The sequence below is a fragment of the Panthera onca genome, chromosome E1 (genome assembly GCF_046562875.1).
Source record: "Panthera onca isolate mPanOnc1 chromosome E1, mPanOnc1 haplotype 2, whole genome shotgun sequence".
Classification (NCBI taxonomy): domain Eukaryota; kingdom Metazoa; phylum Chordata; class Mammalia; order Carnivora; family Felidae; genus Panthera; species Panthera onca.
The window spans coordinates 60160665-60177120 of NC_138352.1; the positions used below are offsets into that span (position 1 = coordinate 60160665).

At 40.2% G+C, this 16456-nt stretch overlaps 1 protein-coding gene across 1 annotated transcript in view; it reads right to left on the reverse strand.

Moving 5' to 3' along the window:
- Window positions 1–1154: 1154 nt before the first annotated feature.
- Window positions 1155–16456, reverse strand: part of LOC144614325 (uncharacterized) — a 42405-nt gene continuing 27103 nt past the window's right edge. The window contains exons 5-10 of the mRNA XM_081791188.1: window positions 15486–15557; window positions 14848–14922; window positions 6676–6794; window positions 2656–4640; window positions 2169–2273; window positions 1155–1166 (exon numbers count right to left, since the gene is read on the reverse strand). Of these exons, the coding sequence (XP_081647314.1) occupies window positions 1155–1166; window positions 2169–2273; window positions 2656–4640; window positions 6676–6794; window positions 14848–14922; window positions 15486–15557 (2368 nt within the window). The remainder of the gene's footprint in view (window positions 1167–2168; window positions 2274–2655; window positions 4641–6675; window positions 6795–14847; window positions 14923–15485; window positions 15558–16456) is intronic.

A 16456-nucleotide genomic window follows, 5' to 3' on the forward strand; every position in this document is an offset into this window, starting at 1 on the left:
ACAGAGCCCAACACAGGGCTCGAACTCCTGAACCATGAAATTATGACCTGAGCCAAAGTAGGACGCTTAACCAACTGAGCCACCCAGGCGCCTCTAAAAGGTAACATTTTAAAAGTCCTCGTCACCCATGGATCTGTCTATTGCTGGACTCTGTAGGCTACTTCACATAAATATTACGTTGCATTATTCCTCATTGTGAAATTGACACAATGCCTCATCTCTTCCTTTGAACATCATTATTGTCCACTACAGGAAAAAAACTGCATGGTCTCTGACCTCAAAAAGTGTATCATCTAAGTAGGGAGAGGAAATAATGAAACCACATAAAAAAATATAAACACAAGGTTAAACCACATAGGAATTTAAAACAGCAATAGGAGTTTATAGAACTTCCCAAAAGCAAAAGGCTGCAGGCCACCTCAAGATGCAGAGTACTGACTGGACAATGGCCAATGATTTCTCTTCCCAGAGGTCATGGTAAGTTGACCCCATGCTAGTTCCTAGGCTCTTAGGCTGAGAAATCAGACTCTGATCTCATCAAGAGAGAACGCACTTCTTTCTGCATGGAGGCAATATCACCTTACCAATGTCACAGGATTGATCAAAATCAGAATGTCAGGTCATGACTTGACAATAAGGAAAACATCCATTCCACAGATAGGGCATCTGTGTCCACATGATTGGGCATCACCTCCTGTGGAGACAGGCCTCTGTGGCACACTGAAGTATAATCAGAAGGCTATTTGGTGAGAAGAGAAGTGGAAGAAAAGTAATTAGCTGAATCCAGTGTTTCATGGAAAGGACGGAGGTAGCTAGATCCATCCATCTGCCCCGCGGGCACAGCCCGGCTGGTGGGCCTGACTCTCATCTGCTGCCTGAGGTGCCATCTCTACTCTTAGGCAAGGCTAGGTGGGCACTGCCCATGTTGGTCTCTTCCTCACCATTTCTATGCTTTTACTACTGACCAACCCTCCAGAAGACAGACATGTTTCTCCTTAGCAGTTAATACATCCAGTCAGGTTTTACTCAAATCTGATAGACCAGGAAGCCTTACATATCTCTGCTCTGATCCATGACCTTGATATTTCTCTCTTGAGGAGCTGCCTTTTAACAAACTGTTTAGCATATTTTTGTTATCAGGGGAGGGGAATGCATCACTGTAGACCCTAAGAAATGGTGACAATCTCACAGAAGGACTAGGTCCAGGAGTATTACAGTATTCGGGGAAGGCTTTGTGAAGAAAGATGAACTCGAGTTGGCTTTTGAAGGCTCACGGGACTTCCACCAGCAGAGTGAAATAAAGGAATTTCAAGTGGGCAAAGTCACCAACAAAAGTAGGAATGGGCATGGTCTGACTAGGGGATGGTGAGGGGCTGTTTTGGCTGAAATGGAGGGTTGCCATGACAGATGGCAATATATATATATCTCTATATATATATATATATAGATAGATAGATAGATAGATATAGATATAGATATATAATAAGCATATGTATATTTGAATAAATATATTGAATATATATTCAATTCATACATAATTGAATAAAAGGTAAACAGGCAAGCTCCAGGAATAGGCAACTGTAATTATGACACGCTCTGAGTAGCCTGATGCAGGATTTTAGCTGCAGGGTTTTAACTGAACCTGTTTACACAATGCCTTGCGAAGTGGGGGAGAGAGCTGTAGGCACATCTAATTAATCAACAAGATGACACTTTTATCTCTAAGCCATGCCCTTTCTTCCAAGATGACTGATAGCTCCATGAAGGTGAAGACTATTTCTCTCTCATCATTTTAGCCAACGAGGAAAGAAATCAGTGGTAGTAGGAGGATGACTGGTGAGTGCATCGAATCGACATCATTTTTTTGAGTTGAAGAAATTTTACTATCATGTCAACTGTGGCCTTCTTAGACCTAATGTCTCAGAACAAGCTAATGGCTTGTTATCTTGGTTACAATCCACAGATGTCTCCCGGCAGTGGGGTTCCTTTTAAAATCCCTGGAATATACTTTGCAATAAAAGGACAAAGCATATCTCAGTCCTCCAGACTGAAGAGGGATATCAAGTCGTGATAGGTGGGAAAGTGGCTTTGATTTTCAGTTTGTGGGTTCTGAATCTATTATAAAGAAGGAATATAGTCTGGGAATCTGAACTAATTGTTGTCCTTACCTCAGTGAGACAGAACACTATGATCAAAATCATCACTACTACAGTCACAGATATTGCCAAGATGAGTTTGTTGTTATAGCCATAGCCTGGAACTTCTTTTGTGAGCTAAAAAAAAGGGAAAGAACAATTTTTTTAGAAAACAGAGATAGGATGAAAGTTAACTATTCTTTAACGACTCTAAAACCCCATTCTTTCCGATGAATCGCTTATAGGTTCTTAAGGAATATACCAAATCTAATGTGATATGTAATCTTAATCATTAGCATTTTCTTCAAGACTTGATGTATCTTGTATGTTAGGTCCTCTTTTTGTCTCCTCTGGGAACAGCGGCACTGTTTCCTAAATGAGCAAAGTGGCAGATCACTGCCTTAGCCAAAATTATGTGGCCAAGACAAGACCCGGACTAGGAGCCCCTGGTCCTTGTGCTTGGGTCCATGTCCTAAACCACCTAAATGTCGAGACCCCACATTTGGGGATTTATCCTCACCTCCCTTGACTCCTGCCCTCTCTGTTCACTCTGGACTTCTGTGCTCTCATTGATATAATTCTCATTTTTCCATTGGTCCGTATCCCACTCTGCCTTGGACACCTTTACTTCTTGCTGCTCGCTGAGAAGCTTCATCAGGAGGCCTGTTCTGGAGATGAGCTTGGCACAGGCCAGCTGCACCTGGGTCTCAGAGCAGTCCATTTTCAAAGTCCGGATAACATGAGAAATGAGCCTTCTCACGTCATTGCTGGGGATGAGGGACTGTAGCTGCTGGTTTAACTGAATTTCAAACAGATCACCTGGGGACGAGAGCTTTGACACAGTGAAGCCTGTGGCTTTTGGGGGCAAGCCAGTGCCCGCATTGTGGTATTCCCGTTGTGTATCATTGGTTTGTTTAATGGTCGGCATAGAGTTGTCTGCAGTAACAGTAGAATTAGCAGTGGAAAGATTCTTACGGTCTGTGAATTCAGGGAGGGTTTGTTCTGGCACAGTAGTGTTTCCTGTAGAAATATTTTCTTCAGAAACATTTTGGGCAGTAGTGTTCTCTACAGTAGTGTTTTCTCTGTAAGTTCCTGAAGGAGCAAATAATTCTGGAAAAGGATTTTTCTGAGGACTCAGTTCTCCCGGAGATGAAAAATCCTCTCGTGAAGGGGAATTTATGAGGCTCCTGACTGCAGAGGATGGAGGCCTCTTTGCAAGCAGCTGTCTATTACTGAGTGAACTTTCCTTTCTGGACTTTCGATTCAGTTTGGCCTTGGGTGTTCTGTGGACCACACGGGAGCGACTTTTATGAAAGCGGTGTGTCTTTCTGGGGAGTGAGGCTGGTCTGAAAGCCTTCATATTTCTAACTCTAGCATTTGCATCTTCTAAAACAAAAATGGTGTACGTTAAGTCTTTTGATTCTTTTTTCACGTCAGGTGGGGATTTTGGAGCGGGGGTGGCAGAAGGCCTGCCCAAAGAGTATTGCTTCAGGAAAGAAGAGACCGCTGCCTTGTGCTCATCTACGAATGAAGGCTCTGTATTGAAGGAGCTTCCCACTAATTTGCTGGGCCTGTGCGCCACGGGAAGCTCCCCTGGGGATGGTCTCCTGAGCCTTCTTTCCTTGGGAGCGGGGGTGGCAGAAGGCCTGTCCAAAAAGTATTGCTTCATGAGAGAAGAGACCGCTGCCTTGTGCTCATCTATGAACGAAGGCTCTGTATTGAAGGAGCTTCCCACTGATTTGCTGGGCCTGTGCGCCACGGGAAGCTCCCCCGGGGATGGTGTCCTGAGCCTTCTTTCCTTGGCCATGTTCTCCACAGATGGCTGGGCGCTCTGTTTCCTCTGGATGTTCTGACGTCTCAGTTCTTTTAAGTGCCTTTTCCGTATGCCCTTTGGGCCCTTGATGACCTTGTTCACTCTCAGGAACTTTTTCCCCACACTCTCAACCTCGTCTAGGCTCTTCTCCTGCGGTTGGGCAGTTTCCAATTTCTTTGGAAAGATTTGACGTTTAAACTTGGGACCTAAAAGGCTGGAATGTATAAGCATGGCCATTTTTTCTTTCTTTTTCACGTCATCAATTTTTTCCTGAATTTCTGCATCTAACAAATTTTCCAGAAAGTAGAGTTTTCTCAGTTTATTCTTGTAAGTTGAATTGTTGGATCCAGGTTTAAGAGAAGGGTCCCCTGTGTCGTTCATCGAGTGACCCACGGGCTTGTCTCCCTCTTGCACATTTGAAAACAGAAGTTTAATGAACGGTAACAGCGTCGATTCTACGTCTTCTAGATTGCCCTCCGAGAAATAAGGCAATATGTAATTCAGTGCACTAATGACATCACTTTCGTCATTGAAGTCTAGCTGCTCGTTCATAAAGGCTGACAAACTGACACGATCTATGTCTGAGGACGCCTTCTCTGGCTCAATAGTCAGCTCCGTGCTGGCACTCTTCTTTCGAGCTGTCAATACCTTCATGAATGATCCCTCTGCCTTCCTTAGGTATACTTCCTGATCTGTCGAAGAAGAAGAAGAGATGAGTTTTGATAATGAAAGACTGACAGCACAGCTCTTCGTCAATGCACAGTCATATGTCCCAGTCAAGCAAATTAAGAATCAGCAAATACTTGAGCGCCATTTAGAGAGGAGACGAACTCAAACTTGGACCCACGATTGGCAACAACAAAAGGACAAAAAGATGTGTTTTGAAAAAGTAGCTATTTCCTCAGAACATTCCACAGTGTGAATAAGTATATTTAGAGTTATTCCATTGGTCCCTAAGGGCCGATTGCCCAGGCCTCAAGAAAAGCCAAGGCCGGAAGATACTCGGCTAAACTGTGTGCAGCTCTAGTGCGACTCCTGGCATTCACATACCCCACCCTGTCCTGCTTCGGGGGCAGAGGGAGCGCGAGTCTTCCTCCTTCTACGTCTTCAGTGGGCTTGAGTTCTTGCTACCATCACATATGCACGGGACAACACCCGTCACCAGCAGGCCCTCATCTGGACACGCCCTCTCCGCCCACCCACCAATTCCTTCGCTTGGTCCCTGCTCCCATATATCGCACCTCCCGTAACATAAGCTCTAGACAGAAAAAACTAAACACAAGACCCGCTAAGTCCACCCTGGTTCTTTGCTTAAATTTGGGCAGAGATGTGGGGTATAGGTTAAGAGATTTTCCAGCTATGAGAGAGATGCCACTGTGGGGCATTCAAAAAAATCAACGGAATGATACTTGAGGTTTTAAAATGCAGAAGGGATAAAGAAACTTTGGTCAAATGCCTACTTTGCTTTCATTTCCTTTCATTTCCAGATTTCTAGCTTTACTGAGAGAACCATCCAGAGCTTCCAACTACATGAAGGTCAAGCGTACAGCTTGTGTACACTGAACAGCACTGTGCAGCTGGGTTTTTCCAGAAGAATTAAAAGTATTTTTAGTGGTGCTGGTGAGAGTCGGAGGAGGAGGTGATAAAGGTCACGAGAGAGGAGGAGCAGCGGGCTGGCGGAGCGCCCAAAACGGGAGAGGAGACTCGAGTGCTAGGCTAAGGCACCTCTGATCTCATTTTTCCTCGCCTGTCAAAGGAGATAAAAAAAAAAAAAATGCCTATTCTGCCCACCTCTAAGGGAGAAGGGAGTAAGATAATTGGTAAAACATTGTTTTGGAAAATAAGCAACACCACTTATAGAAGTAGCAAAGTGTAATTTATGCTGTGCCCTAGACCATTGACAGGGACCCATATTCAAGCTATCCAGGTGCAAAAGCACATTTTGGAAGTCACCAAGTTAGTGCCAATAAAACCTAAGAACAGAAAAATACCTAAAAGCACCTGTGTTTTGGATAGAAAAGCTTAAGATTCAGAACAAGAGTTGGACAGCCCAAGAATAGAAGAGCCCTCTCATCTGTTAGAACGGTTGGGTAGCAGCTTCTGGTTAGGGCACAGAAACACAGAGGCTCCAAATAAAACTTTTTCAGAAATCAGCATCACTTGTACTCTTACACACTTATAAAAACAACAAAATAAACAAAAAGGTATCTCCACCTGTCCTATAAGACAAAGGGCACCTGAGACCTAACGCACGTAAAATCAGCTTATAAGCTGTGATGTACTATGTGAACAGGTTTTCATTTGGGGGTGGGTAGTTGACTTAATAATGTAACTGAGAATCTGACTTTTCACAAAGGAATAGTTCTTAGAAATTTAGGGATCTGAACTCTGAATGAGTAAAAATAATGCAATGACATCATTAGTTTAAAAATTTACCATTGTTAGGGTGCCTGGGTGGCCCAGTCAGTTAAGCATCCGACTTTGGCTCAGGTCATGATATCACAGTTCAGCCCCGCATGGGGCTTGCTGCTGTCAGTGTAGAGCCTGCTTCGGATTCTCTGTCCCCCTCACTCACTCTCTGCCCCCTCCCAGCTCACGCACGTGCATGCTCTCTCTCTCAAAAATGAATAAACATTAAAAAAAATTATCATTGTTGATTAAAAATAAAAGTTAAACCACAAATAAAATAAAAATTTACAAATTTATCATCAGGCAATTAGGACTTACCACAACGTGTGCCATTTGTCAGACATGCACTGTCACAATGTAGCTTGACTGTCTTACAGACAACCTCAATAGTATTTTTAAATTGGCAGAGACAGCAGGCCATACGGCTAGGTAAAATCCTATAAATGGAAACACAGACAATTAAATTAGTGGTAAAGGAGTTACTCGAGTAGGTAGAAGAGGCGGGCCAAAGTCATCACAGGGCTGTGCAAAAAGGAATTCTTGAGGCACATGGCCTGGATGGTTGGGTAGGGACCAGTTGGCCAACTGCTGCTCTTGAATATTATAAATACACAGATAGAAGGACAGAGGTGCCCAACGGAAAGGTAAGGATGACATGGGGTATGGTACCCTTAGAATGAGATAGAGATTAGAACTGGGTGACACTGATCAGTAGTTTAATACACAGGTAACTCCTTCCAAGCCAAAAGTCTCACTTCGGGTTGAGAGCACACAGAAAGAGGGTAGACTTCTAAGAGTTTGAATAAATCTGAAATATGGCCCATACTGAGGATAAAAAGCAATCAACTTTGGCTCAGGTCATAATCTCGTGGTTCATGGGTTTGAGCCCCACATCAGGCTCTGTGCTGAGAGCTCGGAGTCTGGAACCTGCTTCAGATTTAACTTCCTCTCTCTCTACCCCTTCCCTGATCACTCTCTGTGTCTTAAAAATAAACAAATGTTAAATTTTTTTTTTAAAAAAGCAATCAATCAAAAACTAATCCATAATCTACACAAATGCTACAATTAGCAGACAAGGGCATTTAAAAAAGTTATTATAACAGTATTTCATATATGGAAAAAACCCCATGCCTCTCCTTAACTCAATGAATTGTGCAACAACTTCAAGTGGCCTAATATATGTATACTTAGAGTCCACGAAGGAGAGGAGATATAAAAAAAATTTGAAAAACTAATAGCCCCCACATTTCCAAATAAGTAAACCCTATAAACTCACAAATCCAGCAAGGTCAATGAAATCTGAGCACAACATGGATTAAACTACATGTTTAGTTTAATCCATTAAACACGGATAAAACTACACCACGGCACATGATAATCAAACTGGTCAAAGCCAGCGATAAAGAGCAAATCTTAAAAGCAGCCAAAGGAACAAAACCACACATGACACACAGAGCAACAAAGATATAACAATGACAACATATTTCTTGTTGGAAATAATGTAAGCCAGAACTCGGTGGGGCAACATCTTTCAAGCAGTGAAAAGGAGAGGGGGACCAAATAGCTATCAAGCTAGAATTCTATACCCAAATCTTTCAAAAATAAAAGCAAGACAGACTATCTGAGACATACAAGAGCTGGAAGAATTCATCATTAGCAGGCTTACACTGTAGAAATGCCAAAGGAAGTATTTTTTTAAATGTTTATTTGAGAGACAGAGAGAGAGGGCACGTGCAGTATGCGTGTGCAAGGGGGAAAGAGCACTGAGGAGACAGAGAATCCCAAGCAAAGCCCAACGCGGGACTTGAGCTCACAAACTGTGAGATTATGACCTGAGCCAAAATCAAGAGTTGGATGCTTAACTGACTGAGCCACCCAGGTGCCCCTAAAGAAAGTATTTTTAAGCAGAAGGAAAAGGATAGCAGACGGAAATGTGGATCCACACAAAGGAATGAAGAACATTAGAACTGGTAACTATATAGGTTATGATTTCACTTCACTATATGTATGTATATCATTTCACTATATGATTTCACTTATATGTAGAATCTCAGAAAAAAACAAACAAACAAGGGGTGCCTGGATGGGCTAAGTCGATGAAGCATCCTACTCTTGATTTCGGCTCAGGATCTCAGGGTCGTGAGATCGAGCCCTGTGTCAGGCTCCACACTCAGCATGGATTAGATTAAGATTCTCTTAAGATTCTCTCTCTCTCTCTCTCTCTCTCTCTCTCTCTCTCTCTCTCTCTCTCTCCTCTGCCCCTCTCCCCAACTTGTACACTCTGTCTCTAAAATTAAAAAAAAAATACACCAAAAACCATAAGATACCTAGGAATAAACCTAATCAAAGAGGTAAAAGATCTGTATGCTGAAAACAATAGAACGCTTATGAAAATAAATTGAAGAAGACAGAAAGAAATGGAAAAACATCCCATGCTCAAGGATTGGAAGAACAAATATTGTTAAAATGTCTATACTACTCAAAGCAAACTACACATTCAATTCAATCCCTATCAAACACCAGTATTTTTCACAGAGCGAGAACAAACAATTCTAAAAGTTGTATGGAACAAGAAAAGACCCCGAATTATAATGTTGGGAAAAAACAAACAAACAAAGCTGGAGGCATCATGATTCTGGACTTCAAACTGTATTACAAAGCTGGAATCATCAAGACAGTGTGGTACTGCACAAAAACAGACACATAGATCAATAGAATAGAATAGAGAACCGAGAAATGGAGCCACAAATATATGGTCAACTAATCTTCGATAAAGCAGAATATCCAGTGGAAAAAAGATAGTCTTCGCAATAAATGGTGTTGGGAAAACTGGACCGTAACGTGCAGAAGAATGAAACTAAACCACTTTTTTACACCATACACAAAAATAAATTCAAAATGGATGAAAGACCTAAATGTGAGACGGGAAACCATCAAAATCCTAGAGGAGAACACAGGCAGAAACCTCTTTGATCTCAGCTAAAGCAACTTCTTACTAGAGACATGTCTCCAGAGGCAAGGGAAACAAAAGTACAAATGAACTACTGAGGAGTGCCTGGGTGGCTTAGCGGGTTGAATGCCTGACTCTTGGTGTTGGCTCAGGTCGTGATCTCAGGGTCGTGGATTGAATCCCGCATCAGGATTCTCTCTCCACTTGAGATTCTCTCTCTCCCTCTCTCTCTGCTCCCCCCCATGCATACATGTATGTGTGTGTCCATGTTCTTAATTAATTAATTAATTAATAGGGGCACCTGGGTGGCTCAGTTGGTTAAGTATCTGACTTGGCTCAGATCATGATCTTACAGTTCGTGAGTCTGAGCCCCGTGTCAGGCTCTGTGCTGACAGCTTGGAGCCTGGAGCCTGCTTCAGATTCTGTGTCTCCCTCTCTCTCTCTGCCCCTCCCCTGCTTGCACTCTGTCTCTCTCTCTCAAAAATAAACATAAACAAACAAACAAACAAACATTTTTTTTAATGAATTATTGGGACCTCATCAAGATAAAAACCTTCTGGGGCACCTGGGTGTCTCAGTCGGTTAAGCTTCTGACTTCAGCTCAGGTCATAATCTCACGGTTTGTGAGCTCGAGTTCCGCATCGACTCTCTGTTGACAGTGCGGAGCCTGCTCAGATCCTCTGTCTCCCTCACTCTCTGCCCCTACCCCACTCTTGTGCTCTCTCTCTCAAAAATAAACATCCATGAAAAAAAGATAAAAAGCTGTACAGCAAAGGAAACAATCAACAAAATTAAAAGGCAACTGATGAAATGGGAGAACATATTTGCAAATGACATAATCTGATAAAGGGCTAGTATCCAAAATATATAAAGGACTCAACACCCAAAAAATCAAATACATAATCCAGTTAAGAAAAGGGCAGAAGACATGAATAGACAGTTTTTCAAAGAAGACATCCAGAAGGCTAACAGACACATGAAAAGATGCTCAATATCACTCATCATCAAGGAAATACAAATCAAAATCACAATGAGATACCACCTCACATGTGTCAGAATGGCTAAAATTAATAACTCAGGAAACAACAGATGTGGAGAAAGGGGAACCCTTCTGCGCTGCTGGTGGGAATGCAAACTGCTGTAGCCACTCTGGAAAACAGTATGGAGGTTTTTAAAAAGTTAAAAATAGAACTACCCTACAACCCAGCAATTGTACTACTAGGCATTTAACCAAAGGATACAAAAATGCTGATTTGAAGGGGCATGTGCACCCAATGTTTATAGCAGCACTATCAACAATAGCCAAAGTATGGAAAGAGCCCAAATGTCCATTGATGGATGAATGGATGAAAGATGTGGTATATATATACAATGGAGTATTACTTGGCAATCAAAAAGAATGAAATCTTGCCGTTTGCAACTACATGGATGGAACTGGAGGGTATTACGCTAAGTGAAATTAGTCAGTGAAAGACAAAAATCCTATCACTTCACTCATATGATGACTTTAAGAGACAAAACAGATGAACATAGGGAAGGGAAACAAAAATAATGTAAGAACAGGGAAGGGGACAAAACAGAAGAGCCTCATAAATATGGAAAACAAACTGAGGGTTACTGGAGGGGTTGTGGGAGGGGGGATGGGCTAAATGGGTAAGGGGCACTAAGGACTCTACTCCTGAAATCATTGTTGCACTATATGCTAACTAATTTGGATGTAAATTTTAAAAAATAAAAAATAAAACAAGGTAAAAAATAAACAAAAAATAAACAAAAAACCAAATGAATGAATAAACAACAACAAAAAAGAGAAAACACTTGTAAATACGGAGAACAAACTGGGGATATGGACAAAATGAGTGAAAAGGGTTAAGAGGTACCAACTTGCAGTTATAAAATAAATAAGTCACCAGATGAAAAGTACAGCATAGGGAATATAGTCAATAATACTGTAATATACTTATTGTGGTGAGCATTTCATAATGTATATAATTGATCACTGTGTTGTGAGCATTTCATAATGTATATAAAAGATCACTGTGTTGTACACCTGAAACTAATTTAATATTACATGATCTAGGGGCGCCTGGGTGGCGCAGTCGGTTAAGCGTCCGACTTCAGCCAGGTCACGATCTCGCGGTCCGTGAGTTCGAGCCCCGCGTCAGGCTCTGGGCTGATGGCTCAGAGCCTGGAGCCTGTTTCCGATTCTGTGTCTCCCTCTCTCTCTGTCCCTCCCCCGTTCATGCTCTGTCTCTCTCTGTCCCAAAAATAAATAAATAAAAAAAAAAAAATATTACATGATCTATATATACTTCAATAAAAGAGATAATTGAGGGGCACCCAGGTGGCTCAGTCAGTTAAGCATCTGACTTCAGCTCAGGTCATGATCTCATAGTCTGTGATTTCAGGCCCCACATCAGGCTCTGTGTCTACAGCTCAGAGCCTGGAGCCTGCTTCAGATTCTGTGTCTCCCTCTCTCTCTGCCCCTCCCCCACTTGCACTCTGTCTCTCTCAAAAATACAAAAATAAAAAAAGATAACTGACTATTTAAACAAAAAAAATAATATGGTGTGCTAAAAGTAAAATGTATGAAAACAATAGCACAAAGGTCAGGAGGGGAACAATGGAAGTACACTATTTATTGTAAGGTTCTTATACTATTCATGAAATCATATAATATCATTTGAAGATAGACTGTGATAAGTTAAACATGAACACTACAAACCATTAAACAGCTACTAAAATAACAAAACCTGAGTTGTAACTATTTATCCCCCCACCAAAAAATAATAAAACGTACTAAATCAACCCAAGAGCAGGAAGAAGAAGAAAAAGAAAAAGAAAAGAAACAAAGAACAGATGGGATACATAGAAAAGAGTAGACAGTAGCTTTAAATGTAAGCATATAAATAATTACATTAAATATAAATGGTATAATCACCTAATTAAAAGATAGAGTTGTCATACTGGATAAAAAAGCAAAAGCCAACTATATGCTGTCTATAAGATTCATCTTCAATACAAAGATATAAGTAGGTTAAAAATATGGAAGAAATTATGCTTTGCTAACACTAATCAAACGAAACCTTGAGTGGCTATATTTACTATAGGACAAAGTCAATTTCAAAGCAAAGATATTACCAGGGATAAATGAGGTTATTCCATTGTGATAGAAATGTCAACTATTAGAAAAGACATAACTTAAGAATTTATGTATCTGATAATAGAACTTCCAAATATATTAAGGAGAATAGGAAAGAGAGACACATAAGCACTCAATTATAGTTGGAGATTTCAATATCCCTCTCTCAATAATTGACAGAAAAAATATATAGAAAATGAGTAATGATACATCAGACTTGAAAAATACTACCAACCTACTTGACCTAGTTGACATTTATAGAATACTCCACACCAAATCAGCAGACTACATATTTTCTTTCAAGTGGACACATAATATTTATCAAAATAGGCCATATTCTCATCTATTACCAGAATTCATTGGCTATAAAACAAGCCTCAATAAATTTAAAAGGATTTCAGTCATCCAACATATTGTTCTGTGACCACAATGGAATTAAATAACAAATTAACAGATCTGTAAAATCTCCAAATATTTAGAAACTAACCAACACACTCCTAAGTAACCCTATTGGTCAAATAAGTCAAAATGGATATTAGAAACTATTTTGTACCAACTGAAACTGAAAACACAACATGTCAACATGTGGGATGTTGCTCATATAGTATTCATCTTCCCCAGTGTCCACTTTTAAGAAACTAGAAAAAGAAAAGGAAATTCATCACTGAGTAAGGAGAGAAAATGGAATGATAAAGATCAAAGCAGAAATTTTTGAAAAGGAAAACAAAAATAGAGAAGTCAGTGTAATGAAAAGGCACTTTTTAGAGAAGATAAGTAAAACTGATAAACTTCTGGCCAGATTTATCAAGAAAAGACAAGAGAAGACCAAATTATCAATATCAAAAATGAGAGGAATGACATCACTACAATTCTACAGATACTAAAAGGATAATAAGGGATTATTATAAAATACTTTATGTCAATAACTTCAAGATGAAATAGATTCCCTGAAAGACATGAACTACTCAAAAAAATAAAGTATGTAATTTAAGTAGCACTATTACAAAAATAAAATCTGTAGTTTAACACTTTCTCACAAAGAAAGCTTCAAGCCCACATGGCTTCACTGGTGAATTCTAGCAAACATTTAAGGAAAAAATAATGCCAATTCTGCACAAACAGTACTAGAGAATTGAAGAGAGGGGAATACTTCCCAACTCAATTTTAAGGCCAACATTCACCTTATGAAAAATAGATAAAGACATTAGAAGAAAGGATAGATAGAAGATCTCATATACTGCTGGCTGGAATGCAAAATGGTACATCCACTTTAGAAAACAGGTAAGCAGTTTCTTAAAAAGTTAAATATACACTCAGCATATGATGTAGCAATCCTGCCATTAGGTATTTTACCACCTCCCCCCTCCCCCAATGAAAACATATGCTCACACGAAGACCTGCATGTAAGTGTTTTAAGCAAATTTATTCGTAAAGGCCAAAAAGCTAGAAACAACTCAAATGCCCATTAACTGATGAATGCATAAACAAACTGGTATATCCTCACAACTGCAATACTACTCGGCAATAAAAAGGAAATGAACTACTGACATGTGCAAAAACATGGATGAGTCTCTGGGGTGCCTGGGTGGCTCAGTCACATAAGTGACCGACTTTGGCTCAGGCCATGATCTCATGTTCCGCAGGTTCATGTCCTGTATTGGGCTCTGCGCTGACAGAGCCTGGAGCCTGCTTCGGGTTCTGTGTCTCTCTCTCTCTCTCTCTCTGCCCCTCTCCTGCTTATGCTCTCTGTTTCTCAAAAATAAATAAACGTTAAAAAAGTTAAAAAAAAAAAACATGGATGAATCTCAAAAGGATTATGCTGAAAGGAACCAATCACAGAAGACTGCATACTGTATGATTTCATTTATTTATTTTTTTTAATGTTCATTTATTTTTGAGAGAGAGAGAGAGATGGAGTGCAAGTGGGGAAGGGGTAGAGAGACAGGGAGACACAGAATCTGAAGCAGGCTCCAGGCTCTGAGCTGTCAGGACAGAGTCCGATGCAGGGCTTGAACTCACAGACCGCGAGATCATGACCTGAGCTGAAGTCGGACGCTTAACTGCCTGAGCCACCCAGGTGCCCCTGGTATGATTTCATTTATAAGACACTGTGGAAAAGGCAAAACTATAGGGACAAAAATTAGGTTGGTGGTTGCCAGGGCTGGTGGTGAGAAAAGGGGATTGGCTGCAAAGGCACATAGGGGCCTTTTGGGGTGACAGAAATGTTCTACGTCTCAAATGTGGTGGTGGTTACATAACTACACGTTTGTCAAAACTCATCAAACTGTATGCTTAAAAAGAGCAAATTTTATACCTCAATAAATCTGACTTAAGAAAACAATAAAACAAATCTAAGTAAACAACTAAGTGAAAATACACATAAGAAAAATCAACTTACAGTGTTTCCAATTCAAGGGTCATCATGAGGAGGCTCTCAACTGTTGTAAGTGACACCTGTGTTGATCCCATGTCTCTGAAGGAGAAAGCCCAAACATGCGTGATTTGAACCCAAGGATAAAAATTCTGTACCTAAAAAGATACTTAACAACATGTGATTACTTCAATTCTGGCTTCTTTGTCAAGTCAGCTCAAGAGTTTTCTTGCTATGGACAATAATTTCAGAAAGCTCCCAATGAAGACATTTTATGTGCATCATCAAATTAATCACCTTGGTGCTCAACAGTACAATCCTTTTTACTCTTATCCTCATTTTCATTCTCAGTTGCATCCACCTCTCTTGATTAGTCTTTTTTTCTTTTAATATACACCTTACTCCACTTTCCACTTTGAGATAAATGGTATTTCTACCTACATCTACAAGTCCCATGTCTGTTATGTGTTCTTCAATACTACTCCTTCCTCTGCAGGCTATCTTGCCCATATACGTGTTTTCTTTGCTAATAATGCTTATTTCAATAACCCAGTTAAAATTTAAATTACGACTTTTTAACCAAAACGCAAAATACTTAATCTTTTGATGACAACAAAAAAGATCAGAAATCATCTCATGAGCCATGAGATTGTTGCAATACTTACAAATATTTTAATGCTGGCAACTTAAAAAGATAGGAATCTTCAACAGTTGACAGAGGGTTACGACTGATAATTCTGAAAAATGCAATGGAATTAAAATTATCTGCATTTCCAGTAATGACTACCATGAAAGTTTATGTTCATTTTGGGGGTATGGAACTGGAAGGTGAAAACTAATCATTTTCTGCCTTTGCCTATAAATCACCCTTAGATTCTGTAAAGCACTCTTCCTTTGGGAACTACCCAGCTCTCTGGACGATAAAGTGGAGAACAGAAAGAGGAAAAAAAATTTTTTTTTTTTACGTGGACAGCAAAGCAAAGATATGCCAAAGAACTTTTTGGGCTGAAAATCCTAGAAGTGACTATGCTGGTAGGAAGCCCAGGCTCTGTAGGAAAGACTGTTTCTAGTGTCCTCTATAATTCTAGGTGCTTTTCCTTTATCTCTAGAAATGTAAAAAATTCCACAGTTTAAAACACCCGGTTAAAGACAAAAATAGGACCAATTCCTCAGTTTGGGGGCCAAAGACAAAGGGATTAATCTAAGAGGAAATGGTGAAAGCTATACCCCCACCATGTGTATTCTCCTATGACAGCCTTTGTTAGGTGGCATATGATCCCGTTTCCTTATCCATCTCCTGGACTGCCAGCTCCTTGAGGGCAGGGACCATGCTCTATTGTCATTTTTGTCCCTGTGCCTGACAGAGTGCTTGTTATTTACTAGTTACTTAGTGAAGGCTTGTTGAATAAATAACATTTTGTCACTGTTTGACACAAGTTTTTATTCCAAAATGCCGAGTAGATTTTCTTCTCAGTTCTTTACAGCAAAAATAAAGTGAAGGAAACAGGAAGAAAGAAAAGAAAATCTGCCTTTAGGTTGACTCTGCTCAAGAATCATCACTGTACTTTTGCAAAATTATAAGGATAATCATCACAACCAATACTATTGAGCCATAGGGCATCTGTGATCAGCATTT